Genomic DNA, 14,060 nt, shown 5'->3' on the forward strand with positions numbered 1-14,060 from the left:
TACAAGACTGAAAATAAGTTTACAAAATAAATACTCCTCCCAACAAGAAAAAGCCTCTTCTTACCCACACACCCAAAAAAAAAAAAAAAAGCATTCACTAAACTGCAAATAGAAAAAATAAATAAATAAAAAATATCACGTCATCATTCCAAACGACCTAAACTGTCATACTCGTGAGCGTTTCTCTCACTCGTCATTTCGATAATCGCAAAGCCCTTACGCACACTCCTCCCATCTGCTTCGAATATTCTTCGTATTCTTCACAAAAAACGCCATTCCTGCAAACCCCGAATCTGTTCCCCACCATGTCGCCGTCCGGCGACCTCTGCACATGTTTCGCCGGCGAAAATGGCGGTCCTTACGGTGACCACCACGAATCCGCCGATCCGAATTGTACGCATTGCAAGAAATCCGATCCGTCGCCGTCGTCGTTTTACTATTCTTCTTCGCTCGGATACGTTTCGGTGCCATTGAGCGACTCGGAAAAGCTACGGCGGGTCGTAACTGCCTCAATCAAGGGCTTCACCATCGGAGCTGGTCTCAAAGGCGGGCTCGCCATTTTCTCCATCTTAGCTCGATTGAGACGACGAAAGCTCTTAGCCTCTCTCAGGTGAAGAACTCACCGAGCAACGAATTTTCAATAATTCAAATTTATGGTAATTTAAGTAATGATTATTTTTATTATTCAGGAAGGAGGGTGTGATTACAAATAATGAAGCTATTGTTACTGCTTTGAAAGAGACATTGAGATATGGTCTATTTCTTGGAACTTTTGCTGGTACATTTGTTTCAGTGGATGAGATTATAGGTTCTTTGGCTGGTCACCGTGGGCAAGTTCCCTGTTCTTCCATGATTCAATTTCTCATTTTCTGCTTAAACTAAATTTCTGTTTGCTCTGACTTAATTGATGGGTTTGGTTGTTGCTTGTTACTCTAGTTCAGGACAGCCAAATGGAGGGCTTTGTTAGCAGGGGCTATAGCTGGGCCATCGATGCTTCTCACTGGCCTGAACACGCAGCATACGAGCTTGGCCATATACATACTTATGCGTGCTGCTGTGTTGGCGTCGCGGTGTGGGATTAAAAGCAAACGGTTCGGGGGCATTTGTAAACCTCTCACTTGGGCTCATGGTGACATTTTTCTTATGTGTCTCTCCTCTTCGCAAATTCTGTATGTACCCTTTACTGCAAAATGTTCCTTTTTAGTGCAAAGTATTGCTAACGATGGCATGAGTGCAAAATATTCTCTTATGGTGCAATGATGGAAATGCACTGCCATATGTGGAAATCGATAAAACTTCCATGCCCTTTGGATCTGTTTATGAATTCATCTTGTTGATCGTCAAAGCAGATTTTACTACTAAGTCACAATGTGTAATGAAAACTCTTAAAAAGTTTGCTGCTTTTGAAGTTACAATTTCTACAACCCTAATTATGATCCTCTGGTGACTGCTAACCAAACCTACCTAAAAGTTAATGGATATTGTTGCTGATGCAATTCAAAGTTTATGTTTTTGGCTTTTGGATGGTGTCCCATTCATATGCATCAAACTTAGAAATGTATGTTCAGTGTTTTATAGATTCCTGAAGTTGTCAAGATTTTCTGCTTACCATTAACTTTTAGGGTCTTTTGATACCCTTTACTTTTCCTAGACTGTACTAAGACTAAAAGGAGGAAACAATTCGTTTCTCAGGTCTGCTTACATATTGAAGCAGGAAAGTTTACCTCCATCATACAAATCTTTTCTCAATAAACATGGTGGAAAGGATACAGTAATATTGCAAGGTGTAAAAGAGATTGCAAGTGGCATACCTTTTACTAATTTGGAAGCAATAGAAAAATATTACAAATCCATTGGAACAAATATTAAACTAGATCCAGCCATGGAAGTTCCCTGCTCGGTATGCATTCTTCAATTATCATTCTACCTTTTTCCTACCATGTGAAAATAATTTGCATTTGTTTGTCATTTTTATCAAAATTGTTTAAACTTCATTAACTTCAATCTTGTTATTTGAAGTCTTAAGCTTTCACAATTCATGCAGATTGTACATGGAGATCAGTCGTGTAGTGCGCATATTATTTCTTTCCTAGTTCAAGCCTATAAGAGAGCATTACCAGTTTATCTTCCAGTGTATCTGATTCCCGCCCTTATAGTTCATCGCCAAGATCTCCTGAAAAGGTAATTCATATAATTTCCTTTTGATCATCTTTTTTCCTATACTGATGATGCTTTATGGAGATGTGGTCAAGTGCTATCATCTTCTAGTATAAATTTCCTGGAAAAAGAAGTTGAGAACTGAGGGGTGTTGAGATTTTGATATTGTGGCTTTAGGTGTACCATAAGTCCTTTTGGTGGATAATCTTAAATACCTTTAAGCAGTCCATGCATTAGTAATTTAGGAGCTTTTTTTATTGTTAAAATAAATTTATACCACTGGATAGCTTTTTGGTTTAGCAATTATTTGATGGGAATGGGAATTTGATTCACTAATCAATTTGTGGCATGATTGACGATTTTAAATTGGAGCAATAGAAACATTTTGATTTACAGTTGTTTATTCCCTTCTTTTTTAAGTTGAAGAACCCTCCTGAGTCTTGTTTCTTGATTTTCCCTGATGTCTTGTTAGAAGTTGTTTATAAACCATTACCCATTCTTTCTTATCATATTCATTTGATACATACCTATATGCATATTGCAATCATATAGTCGTGCCATGTTTGAACTTCTTTTTGCAATATACATAGTGGATATTTGTATTTGTGTTAATGTAATCTTGGCTTTTGTCAGTTTTGCTCCTTATGTTTGCTGTTTATATGCAGGCATTACTCTATACTACTAAAGGGCCTTCTTGGTACTGCAAGATCAAGCTTGTTTCTATCCGTATATTGCTCATCTGCCTGGTTAGCAGCTATTTTCTTCTATCTCACATTCTAATGGTACCATTTACGTGAACACTGCTGCTAGGAAAGTTGCCCGCTTTATTGAATATGCATAGATGAGAACCTGGGAAGCATCCAGAATCAGTTTTTAAAACTTAGGTCTTTCCTCATACCTCTGTGATAAGTTTTCAATATATCATTCTTCAGAAAAATTATTTTCATGGGGCATGAAGTCCCAGATGTAAGGACTGATGAAACTTGAACTGAAACATAGTGCAATATATATATATATATTTTTTTTTTTGGCAAAGCATAGGAAACCAGTGGATATAGAATACTCAAGGAACTCAAGACCAGATGAAACACTTTGGACCCCCAAGAACTAGGTTACTAGACTAATAAACTCTGTTGTGCTTGTTTCCTTTATCCTTCTCTGGGTTAATAGTTGCCTGGACCATCATCAGCAGGACGAATTTTAGAAAATCTGATATTTCAAGGGATAAATAAGTTGCTATAATCTAGTGATGTTGGACAATATCTGATATGGAATCAGCTAGTCAAGTGGTCAGGCCCATGGTTTGCTCCCACGTTGTCAGGGATTCACTTCCCCAAGGTATCTAGCTATTTGCTAGAGTTTCTTGCCTTACAAAGATAGTAGGGTTCAGCGGGGGCCCCAGTTTCGTATCCAGGGTGAAGCGGGTTTGGGTGATTTCTGGGTTTTTTTATAAAAACGAAAAAAGAAAAGTTAAACTAGCATATTCACCACTATATGTCAGGTAAATAATTACATGAACTTGCATATTCAAAATGGTAAATCATTGTATTTCCACCTTGTTACTTCTGATCACTTCAAATTTGTTGAGAAAGTGGATTATTCGTTAGTTAAAAAGCCATCTCTTATTGTTCTTCAGGGCATGGACATGCTTTCTATTTAGGATTTTCAGGAGATGTAATATTCCAATGGTAGCAATGGGGACGGTATGAACATTCTTCAACTCTTTTAATTTGGTAGCAAGATGAATCTTATATCTTTGCTTAATCAATTGCATTGTTCGGCAGTTCCCAACTGGCTTGGCCTTGGCCATTGAGAAGAAAAGCAGGCGAACTGAGATTTCCCTCTACTGTCTTGCTCGGGCCATCGAGAGCTTTTTCACATGCATGGCTGATACCGGATACTTGCCACCATCAACAAAAATGAAGAGAGCTGATGTTGTAATCTTCAGCTTATCCACGGCAATCATAATGCATTGCTATGCACAGGAGAGGGAAGTGTTCCGATCCAAATACTTGAATGTCCTTGATTGGGTTTTTGGCGTCCCACCTCCTTCTTGTGAAACCCCTCGCTGCAAAATGAGTTAGGAAGAGGTATCTGCCAATTTTCAGTTTGAAGAGAGATTTTCTTTTGTACTTCCTCTAAACCAAATGGAGGGGAAATTTGTACCATAGTTCAAACATTCTATTACTGCCCTTCAATAACTTCAATTTATAATACGCGAGTTTGTCTTCCTCAGACCTGTTAGTTCTACATGACTCTTCAATTATTTAAGACTTCAAGTTCAAGAGATAAGGCCACATTTTAAAAATTGTTTTAGCCCTGCTATGATTTTCAACATATCAAAATAAAACATAATAACTAAACAAAACCATAACATTCCAATTTATAGTAACAAAATCTGCAGAACAAAATCTCTAATTTCAGTAAGTACAAGATGAGCAATGACAGTCCAGTCCACCATAACTTGATTCACACTTCGTCTTCATGAAGTAGCATATTGGGTATTCCCTTAGAAACCGGAAACCGGCGACCAGTCTCGGGGCAAACAAGCGCACCCTCCTCGAGATGAAGCTCCAAAAGGGCATGATGGAACTTGCGCAGAAAATCTTCAGAATCAAGCCTGGAAGGCTCAACCTCCTCAGGGAGCTCAACATAGCCCAAAGTACGAGCGGCGCCCACGAGGGCCTTCCACTCGATCTTAGGGAACATGTTCCTAAGGAAATCAGCATTGAAGTCAACCTGCTTCTCCACGACCTTCTCTATTTCAATGCGCAGAGGGAAGCCGTTGGTCACGCCTTTGATGTTGGAAGATAGCATGTTGTGCGTTAGCAGCCTCATCTCTCTCTAACTATCTAGCCTAAACAGCAGTGATTTTTCCTTTCACTTTTGCTTGAGGACCTGAGGTCACAAGTAAATAACAACAATTAGACCTAGCAATGTGTCGTGTTTTTGCAATTAGAGTTGAGTTTTTGCTCGTTCGTGCTTTCGAAAAGTGTACGCAGTCAGAGACAGCATGTAAACACACAAAAATTGGCTTAAAAAATCTTACAAGGAGGCGAAGAAAACAAATGAATAAAACATCTTTGATCAAAGCTTTCTCTCTCATTCAGTACAATAAATTGCAATCAATTGATTAAACACTTCTATAGCTACAGACAGAGCACAGAAAAAGGGCAAAGCACATAGGACAAGACAAAAGAGGGAAAACAAGAGAAGAAGCTGAAGCCCTTAAAATCAGACAGAAATTTGAACGATTGGAAATATAAGTTCATGCATACCCACCACAAAAACTGAACAATTCGTAAACTTAAATCATGTGCCTCTGATTTTCCAAAAAAGCAAAAAGGGAGTAGGAGTAAGCTAAGTACCTCTGATTCTCCGAAGGTGGGGACTGAAATTTGGCCGCCGGCAGCAATGTGGAGAGAGATGGAGAAAGGGAGATAGAATACAGAGAGTCGGAGGGGAAGGTGAGCGTCTATGACAGTGAAGGGGAAAAGAATTAGGGTTTTATTTGATCGAGAAAATTACCCGAATACCCTTACTCTTAAATTGCTAATTTGGAAGGTACTAGGTAGCAGTGAGTAATTTACCCATTATTCTACTAACGGATTAAAAAAATTTGAGAAAGTTTACTAAAAACTAATAAATATTACCATGCCAGGGCAGTGAGGTTATGTATTTAATTCCTCCTCCTCCTTGAGAAAAATTTAGATTGCTGCTAATTTAATGAACTTTAAAATTAATTAAGTACATTCAAATATTTAAATCAAAATGTAAAATTAACTAAGCATACCCTATTTAACTATCAAAAATACATTGTATACCTTAACACTTTATCACACAAATAATGCTACGGACACCAACTTAAGTCTCAACTTTTAAATACCAACACAGGTGGCACATGACATCACAATACATCTCATTTGCCGCTTCATATTTTAATTATTCTAAAGCTTTTGTTCTTCACATTAAAAGGAGTCAATTTGAACAAATTTGAGTTTTTATTTGTCCTGTAATTTTTTTTTTCTCATCTCAATGGGGTTTTGATTTAGTCTTCAAATAATGAATTTGTTCAAACTGGTTCGATAGCAAGCCATATGGGTCTAATAGTTGCTGCAAACTTGATTCAAATGAAAACTAATTCCTAAATGCCTTTTTATATTTGAACTTAACCATTAATTATGAGATTAGAAATTTAGTATGGACTTAAATAATTTTGTTTTAATTTAAAAAGTTGCACACATGTTCCGGTTTGTAAGGTGTGAAACTGGTATCAGAATCGATTTGAATTTGTTCAGTGTCAATTTATTGACTTTTTAGTCAACACGATTTTTTTATATCCGGTATGACTCGATTTTCGGTCTTAATGCCCATTTGTAATCACACATATGTTTTTATTAGCTCCTATTTGTAGTGCACAATTTGATGGAATGTAGGTAGTGATCATGATCAATTTGACACTAAATAGGGCTCTCTTTTTTAATCAACGATATAAAAGAGGGCATTTTTTTAATCAACGATATAAAAGAGGGTAGTGTGTGGAGTGAGTGAATTATATCGTTTAAATTAAAACCCTCACCTGTCCAAAACCCTAAACCCTTATAAATACCCCTGGAAAAGCACAAGTCAAATAAACACAACAGAAGCCGAAAGGGGTGCAATTCGGCGCAGCTTTCTGTACCGTGTTTGAAAGGTTTTACCTTTTACATGAAATGCGCTAGAGTTAATGGGCCTTTTTCTCATTGTGGCACAGTCAATTAAAGGCACAGCAGGCCCATTTTGCTGGCTTCTTCTCTAACAATATGCCATTCTTTAGGCGTACGCGTTAGTAGCACAGAGACAGAGTCACAGACACAGACGATGCTGCAAAAGCTTCAGGCTTTTCCGACCCCTATGGCCTGCACTCTGTGCTCAAAGTACAAGCTCCCGCCAATGCCATTCATGGCGCTTCCATCACTTCTCTGTAAGCCAATGCTGCGTTGGAGAGCAGCGATTGGTCCTTTCAGGCTATATATATATCTTGCACTCAGTTGGTAAGGCTAAACCCAATATTTTGTTTCGTGAGAATACAAGCCACAGAGATCTCAGTCCATTCACAGTTTCAACTTTCCTCTCTGTCTTTACATTTCTTTTTCTTGTTCACTCATCTCATCAGGATTCATGGCTGGGAAATGCTCCGTGTTTTTCAAGTTTTTGGTTCCTGGGTTCAACAAAAGACTTGTATGATTCTCTTCTCTTCGCTCTCTGTTTAATATATATGTGGGTTTCCAGGTTTATGTTGTTTTGAGTTGATCTTATGCTTTCTCTTGACAAATCTAGAGTTTCTATGTCTTGGTAAGTTATTTATTATAGGGTAAATTGGTGTTTTAAGTTGAAAGTTGAATAAAGAAAGTGTTTTCAAAGGCATGCCTTAGGGCGTGTCGGAGTGCGCGTCGGAGCGAGGCGGAAGGATATCTCCTGAAGCGTTCATCTATTTAGCAGGTTGCACGTTGAGGCGGACGAAGGGCCGCTGTTCTGCAAACGGCTGCGAGAGGAAGAAGATAACCACGCGTGTTTTCTTTTGGGTTCGTTGTTAATGAAACGCCTTCGTTTCATATAGTTAATGAACGTTTAGCACTGAGGTTACTTAAAGAAACTGACGTTCAGCATGCCTTTTTTATTATTTTTAAATCATGATTTTTTGTTTTTAACAAACAACATGCTTAACGCCTCCACTGAAACACCACTACTTACCCTTTTTTTCCTTTTTTTTTTTCCTTCATAAATTAATATATTAACATGGATAAATATATATATTCATTTATTTATTTATTTATAGTATAACCCTAATATATGTGTTTTTGTTTTGATGTTGAATAAATATTTTAGATTTAGGGATTGATTATTATGCATGAATTAATGAGACCATTAGTACTTATATTTGATTATACTTAATACATTATTAGGGTTCAATAATAATTAGTATTATAATTTAATTGTGTATTGTATTATTTATCAAATTTTTTATTAAAATAAATTAATCTTCAAAAGGCTTACGCCTCAACGCTTCAAGGCTTACGCCTCGCATAGCGCGAATAAAAATGCTTTGTCTCTACGCCTCGCCTTTCAAAACATTAAAGATGCATGCAGTTATTTATATGTTGATATGTTTTTGGTTTCAAACATATTTTTTGGCACATTGTAAGTGCAAAACAAACTACTATAGTTACTTCCGGCCTTGCAGACAATATTGATGTTGAACATATTGGCACGCAATCTCCAACTAAAAGTTTTGTCAGTGGGAGTGTTCAAAAGATTGGTATCTCAAATGGTCATATGAGACTTTTGATTCAATCAATCAGTGGGGAGGAAAAGGTTAATTTGCAGTTGTTCCATTAAATGTTCCTAGTCTTCTCGGGTTAGACTTATCAATAATGCATACTGCTCATTACGCAATTTCTGATTTCTGATGTACATTGATTTGTAGCTTAACATACTGCTCACATATATTTTGTTCTAGTTGGTTTGACAGAGATTTTAATGTTTTCATTGAAAATACATTATTGAGTTCAACTATGAATTCATCTTCAGTTTTAGTGGATCAATATAATAGGTATACAATCTTCTTTTGTGGCATATCATTTTGTCTGCAACATGGTATTACTTGTTTGAGTGTGTATGTGATTATAGAGTGCAGATGCAGTTGAATTTGCATCCTGTTTTCTATAGTTCTGCATTTGGACCTTTAACAGGTGTTACATGGAGGTAGTTTATATTAGATTGTAGCCGTAGAAAAGAAGTTTATTCGATAAAAGATTGTTTATTTTTAGAATCGTGTGCAGGTAGTTTATGTTTATGTAATGAAAAAAAGGGATGTTAGGAACAGGGTAAAACAGGCGTGATGATTTTAGATGGTTCAACGTCACATGCCTTGCTTTCAAATTAGACTTACATTCCCAATATTTTTCAACTATGTTTAACGGTATGGGCCCATTCCTTTTATTTTGAAATTAGGGTATATCCACCAAAATCCTGATGCTTTTTTCTTCGAAAGTACTTGTGGCATCTACCACATCTTACTTAACGTGTAAACTGTTTATACTTTTCAGTAAAATTGAATGATTAGGATTGTCGCCTAATATTTTTGTTCTACATATGAACAGTCACTTCCAGTAGCTTTCAGTAGTTCTCTGAGTGAAAAGAAACTGGATAAAGCAGTTATTAAAAGCTGCTTGGGGTCTTGGTGTGTGAGACTTGGCAGGAGTGTTGATGGAGTACTTTCTTTCGAAGAAGGTTGGGAAGTTTTTGTGAACCATCATGGCCTGAACATTGGAGAAATGGTAGTATTTGAACACAAAGGCAAAATGGTGTTCAATGTGGTTGCCTATGAGTCACTTGGTAGTGAGAAAGAGTATGAACTGCAGAGCGACAAGCACCAGCATGATTACAAAGGTGGGTTAAATTTAAAATTCTCTTGCATTTCACACAAGAATGGCAGTGGCATATTAATTTTCATTTGCCTTCATTTCCCACAAGATTTACATCAGGTTACACTCTATATTTTTGCTTGTGATAGGATTGCACCCTCTTAATTATAATGAATGTTGGGTTGCATCTAATGTGGGTTCTACTTTCAGGAAAAAGAACCTTAAAAGGAACTGCATCCTCAAGCTCAAGGACATTGTTCAGTACCACGATGAGTAAATCCCATGGGGATCCTCTTCATGCTTATATGGTAAGTTTTCTAACTTCTCTTTGCCTATATGAAGTGTGTCATGTTATTATTTGCATATTATTGAAGATAAAAAATTTCATGATGTTCACTTCAAGCACACTTCTTGAGTCTGGAGTTATAGTGGCAAAGCCCTAGGCAGAGTTGTGAAATTGGTCTGTTTGTTCGGGGTTGAGTTGCAATCCTTACAACTTTTTTCTTTTTTGGATTTTCTCTAAATTTGGTAGTTGTTTTATGACAGACTTTTCCTGCGAAATTTGCAAGATCAAATGGCATTGTGGCCACATCCAGAATCATTCTCAAAGACCCTTCTGGAAGATCATGGCCGCTGATCATAAGTAAGTGGGAAAGCAAAACCAGGGGTAGTTATCGTATAGCTACTAGAAAAGGATGGTACAAGTTTTATGAAGCCAACAAGCTCAAAGATGGGGATGCCTGCATATTCAATCTCAAACCGGTATCATCTAAGTCAGATTCAAAATCAACTCATGTCTTGGAAGTCCAGATAACCCGAGGTGGATGCTAGTCCATTGCTCAATTTGTTGTTGTCTTTCAGATTTTGAACAAAGATTATCAAGCCAGAAGCATGTAACTTTGATGGCTGAAACCTCCTTTATGCTACTTTTGAAATTGTAATTCGGATTTTCTGTTAACGGTTGAGTACTAATTATTATTCTACTAAGTTATTTTTAGTTTGTTCTCTATACACGCCATACTCTAAACTATTATGATATCTTTATTTACCATATATATACCATATTTAAATTTTGGTTTTCTGAACAACAATTAGTTGATGAATGATTACAGAAAATAACATATAACAACTTGAAAACTTAGGACAATAACATTTGTGCTTGTTGTGCCTATAATTACTGTCCGGTCACCTCTCTTCTTCCTTTCTTCACACTCTCTACTCAATCATACCTGCAAGCAATTCATTCACCCAGTCGTCACTAAAAATCGTTGCACCATGCAACTAATTAAAAGTCTTTTTTCTTTTCTTTTCTTTTTTTATTTTCAAGTTTTACTTCCTATCGGAAAAATAAACATCACTTTCTACATCATGTGGTATAAAAATCTAGTCTTCGTAGCATGCATTTCAACACAAATTTAAGCCGAATTAAGCATGTTAGAAACCAAGAGGAAATTGGAGCTATATCTTCCAAGTAAATTGGATTTGGAAATCTTATATATATATATATATATATATATATATATATATATGGAACCCAAAGAAATATTGCAATGGCAACTGTCATCATTCATAATTTACATACCGATAAACTAGAAAGTACCCCAACACCATTGATCTTCTCTGGCTTGATATTAGCTTGATATGAACATCCACCACTTGTGTAGAGCAAACCCATAAGCTGTGGCATAAGCAACCAATCTCATAGGAATTTTTCTAAATCTGCAAAAGGGAGAATTGTCTCTTAGGTTACAAGTCAAACACTCCGGACTACCTAAATTTAGTCCATGAATATACTTGTGATCAATAAAATAGACAAACACGGTTTGGATTATTGAAATACAATGTGGTGGACCCTATAAGAGTGTCGCTCAAATAAACTTATTTGAGGAACCCCTCTATATATAGGTGTGATATATCATACATACGTAAAATATACTTAGATTGTATTGGTGTGTAGAAAGAAGTTATCGTATAGAAGTGAGAACAAAAAAAATGTTAATTACTATATTGCCCTGAAATTTTAATTTTATTGTTGTTATCATTAAATTTTTGTACTCTAACACTTGACAGACAATATTTTCTTAATTCTCTCATTGAAAAAAAACAACATTTTTTTAATAACAGTACTGATTAATAAGTTGCTGCAAGGGGGTTTGTAGCTCAAGTTATAAAGTAAAATATGATCATATCGGCCAAATTTTGGGCCGGTCTAGTCCAACAAACCTTAAGTCGATGGGCCAAACATTGATCCCTAATTTTGTTTGTTGATGTTTTACTACTTAATGATGACCCTAAGCTAAACACATAAACATCAATCAATTGCTCACTAATATTCTTCCACAACAAAGTCACAACATTCAATTGAAAAACCAGTAAATCTCACATGTCCGAAAAAATAAAAATAAACTGACCTTCTAATTAACCCAGATCTTTGAGCAACTTCAGAGGCTCTTTCCTCGGCTGAAACCGGAGACGTCCACCGCGAAAAGTCTCGGTCAAAGTAACCCCAATCGGGCAAGAGCAACCCAGAAATACCCAGCACACCAACCACGTAAGTGTACATCATCTTCTTGAAAGACTGTGTGCATACTCCAACTACCACTATAACTGCAGCCAACCAAACAAGAGAGGCCCTGAAAACGGCATCATTTGCCATGGGGTGGCTTGATAAAAATGATAAAGTTGAAGTAGGGGATGAAGATGGGTGAGAGAGTACTAGTGTGGGGAAGGAAGAAATGGGCATGAATGGGTGGTGGTGGCGGCCATGCCAGCCACACAATACTCTCTCTCTCTCTCTCTCTCTCTCTCTCTCTCTCAGTCTAAGGATTTGCTTCAAATTAAGAGCAGAAGTGGTTGGAAAATGCTTTCAATGCGAACCCAGCTGTTGTTATAAATGCATTTTTCCTTTATGTTTAACTTCTCTTTCAGTTCGGGGCTTAGCTGTTATTTGCATGGGGAATGCCACGTAATAATGCCCATTTCTTCATTTTTTGGATTTTTCGTTTTATTAGTCTCTGAATTTTGATTTGATTTGTATTTGAGTCCTTCAATTTTCAAAATCGTTCCCATAGTCCTTTAACTTTAGTTTCATTATGACAAATGGTCCTATCGTCAATTCTGTTAACACTTTCTGTTAAATACAGGGATAAAATAGAATTTTTGTATTATTTTTAATTTCCAATTTCTGAATATTCCTTTTACCCAAAAAATAAATTAAAAATTAAAAAATCTTATTCCTATCCTCAGTCAAAGTAAAAATTAAAATTTAGTTCTTATTCCTAAAAACTTGAATTTTTTTTCTTTTTTTTTCTTTTTAATATTTTATTCATATTTTAATTAATTTATACTATTTTGTTCATGTATTTAACAGAAAAGTTAACAAAATTGACTGCATGACCATTTGTCCTAACGAAACTGAATTGAAGAACCACGGGAATGATTTTGGAAATTTATGGACTCAAATGCAAATCAGGTCTAAGTTCAATGACTAATAAAACGAATAACCCTTATTTTTTTACACTTAAAAATTGAGTCTTGTTGAAGCTCTACAGAAGCTTGATGGGCTTGAGAGAGGTTTCTATTCAAGCCCATGCATGCCATACATATCTTTAATTTGAAGGGTTAAGCCCATTTGGTTGGCTCGAAAGGGTTTCGATTCTGAAGTAAAAGAATGAGATCGAAATCCTTTGAGAGCCACCGCATCGACTTTGATTTCACAACCGAAATTATCGCAATTAATCAATGAAAACTTTGGTTTGGTATGTAAAAGATGATTCGGTTTCATCGCAATGTAGTACGTAGCATAAAAATGAAGTGAACTATTTCGATTTCATTGAAGGTAAAAACATAAACAAAAAACTTATCCAACATTTACAATAATTTGAGAAGTTTTGACTGGAATAGGAAAACCTAATGGTGCCCTGATCAGAAGAGGAGATTATTGAGTCTGAATTCAACAGGTGTCCATTGATTTGTCTAGGCTGGATGGGGAGCTTTTGTGTGAGTCTGGTTGGAGTTAAAGGGAGATGTACATGATTGGCGATTGGGCCCAATAATTACTTGTTGTTTGCAAACTCATTTCAGAAAACAAATCAGTTGGTTAATTTGACAAGGAAAGCAGAGATAATTTATTATAATAAGTCAAGCTTAGCTTTCATCGCAGGCCTTTCCTTATTTATAAATAATTGGTCACCCGACGAGGAACATAGGCTGGAGGATCAAAATTTGTGTGTGTAGGAATCTTTTTTATTTATTTATAAATAAGGCAATAATTTTGACATTTTTCTTGGTTTAGCTTTATGATGCTTCAAATTGTATATTTTATAAACTTTTACGCACTTATAAATAAGAAGCTAAACGAAGCTAAATTAGGAGTGTTAAAATTGTTACCCTTAATTAATGCGAGCCAGCGTAGCTAACTAGAAGGTTCAAAAATAGGGTTGCAAGTTCATTTATTAAAGAGGGGGAAATTGCATCTTAGGCATCAAATAAAGCATA

The 14,060-nt window shown here is 36.2% G+C and overlaps 3 protein-coding genes and 1 long non-coding RNA gene across 6 annotated transcripts; 2 read left to right on the forward strand and 2 right to left on the reverse strand.

The window, feature by feature from the left end:
• Nucleotides 1-178: 178 nt before the first annotated feature.
• LOC117614836 lies at nucleotides 179-4,407 on the forward strand. 2 transcript variants are annotated; one of them, XM_034343750.1, is made up of 8 exons: nucleotides 179-610; nucleotides 690-830; nucleotides 942-1,169; nucleotides 1,693-1,900; nucleotides 2,045-2,181; nucleotides 2,823-2,903; nucleotides 3,794-3,860; nucleotides 3,942-4,407. In XM_034343750.1, exons 1-8 carry the CDS (start codon nucleotides 306-308, stop codon nucleotides 4,239-4,241), a joined length of 1,467 nt encoding a protein of 488 aa, XP_034199641.1. In that variant the 5' UTR covers nucleotides 179-305; the 3' UTR covers nucleotides 4,242-4,407. The 2 variants fall into 2 exon arrangements, with proteins under 2 accessions (XP_034199641.1, XP_034199643.1); XM_034343752.1 differs by lacking the exon at nucleotides 179-610 and having other exon boundaries at nucleotides 722-830; nucleotides 937-1,169.
• Nucleotides 4,408-4,482: 75 nt separating this feature from the next.
• Nucleotides 4,483-5,634, reverse strand: LOC117614837 (multifunctional methyltransferase subunit TRM112 homolog A-like). The gene is made up of 2 exons (XM_034343753.1): nucleotides 5,526-5,634; nucleotides 4,483-5,055 (listed from the first exon to the last, which is right to left on the reverse strand). The coding sequence occupies exon 2, from the start codon at nucleotides 4,993-4,995 to the stop codon at nucleotides 4,627-4,629; it is 369 nt and encodes a 122-aa protein (XP_034199644.1). The 5' UTR covers nucleotides 4,996-5,055; nucleotides 5,526-5,634; the 3' UTR covers nucleotides 4,483-4,626.
• Nucleotides 5,635-6,739: 1,105 nt separating this feature from the next.
• LOC117616102 lies at nucleotides 6,740-9,463 on the forward strand. Its single transcript, XR_004584104.1, has 3 exons — nucleotides 6,740-7,190; nucleotides 7,313-7,377; nucleotides 9,300-9,463. It is a non-coding gene; the product is annotated as an uncharacterized LOC117616102 (long non-coding RNA).
• A 324-nt stretch (nucleotides 9,464-9,787) lies between these two features.
• On the reverse strand, nucleotides 9,788-12,397 carry LOC117614749 (signal peptidase complex-like protein DTM1). 2 transcript variants are annotated; one of them, XM_034343648.1, is made up of 3 exons: nucleotides 11,975-12,397; nucleotides 11,146-11,282; nucleotides 9,788-9,895 (listed from the first exon to the last, which is right to left on the reverse strand). In XM_034343648.1, the coding sequence occupies exons 1-2, from the start codon at nucleotides 12,304-12,306 to the stop codon at nucleotides 11,195-11,197; spliced, it is 420 nt and encodes a 139-aa protein (XP_034199539.1). In that variant the 5' UTR covers nucleotides 12,307-12,397; the 3' UTR covers nucleotides 9,788-9,895; nucleotides 11,146-11,194. The 2 variants fall into 2 exon arrangements, with proteins under 2 accessions (XP_034199539.1, XP_034199538.1); XM_034343647.1 differs by lacking the exon at nucleotides 9,788-9,895 and adding an exon at nucleotides 10,602-10,792 and having other exon boundaries at nucleotides 11,975-12,396.
• Nucleotides 12,398-14,060: the final 1,663 nt, after the last annotated feature.

The sequence above is a fragment of the Prunus dulcis genome, chromosome 1 (genome assembly GCF_902201215.1).
Source record: "Prunus dulcis chromosome 1, ALMONDv2, whole genome shotgun sequence".
In the NCBI taxonomy this organism is placed as follows: Eukaryota; Viridiplantae; Streptophyta; class Magnoliopsida; order Rosales; family Rosaceae; genus Prunus; species Prunus dulcis.

Bases quoted from the DNA above. Each gene is read 5' to 3' on its own strand.
- LOC117614836 (XM_034343750.1), top strand. From the start codon at position 306: ATGTCGCCGTCCGGCGACCTCTGCACATGTTTCGCCGGCGAAAATGGC. The intron at 2,182-2,822 runs GTAATTCATATA...GTTTATATGCAG, and splicing joins CGCCAAGATCTCCTGAAAAG to GCATTACTCTATACTACTAA. The intron at 3,861-3,941 runs GTATGAACATTC...ATTGTTCGGCAG, and splicing joins CAATGGTAGCAATGGGGACG to TTCCCAACTGGCTTGGCCTT.
- LOC117614749 (XM_034343648.1), bottom strand. From the start codon at position 12,306: ATGCCCATTTCTTCCTTCCCCACACTAGTACTCTCTCACCCATCTTCA. The intron at 11,283-11,974 runs GTCAGTTTATTT...TCCCTTTTGCAG, and splicing joins AGATCTGGGTTAATTAGAAG to ATTTAGAAAAATTCCTATGA.
- LOC117614837 (XM_034343753.1), bottom strand. From the start codon at position 4,995: ATGAGGCTGCTAACGCACAACATGCTATCTTCCAACATCAAAGGCGTG.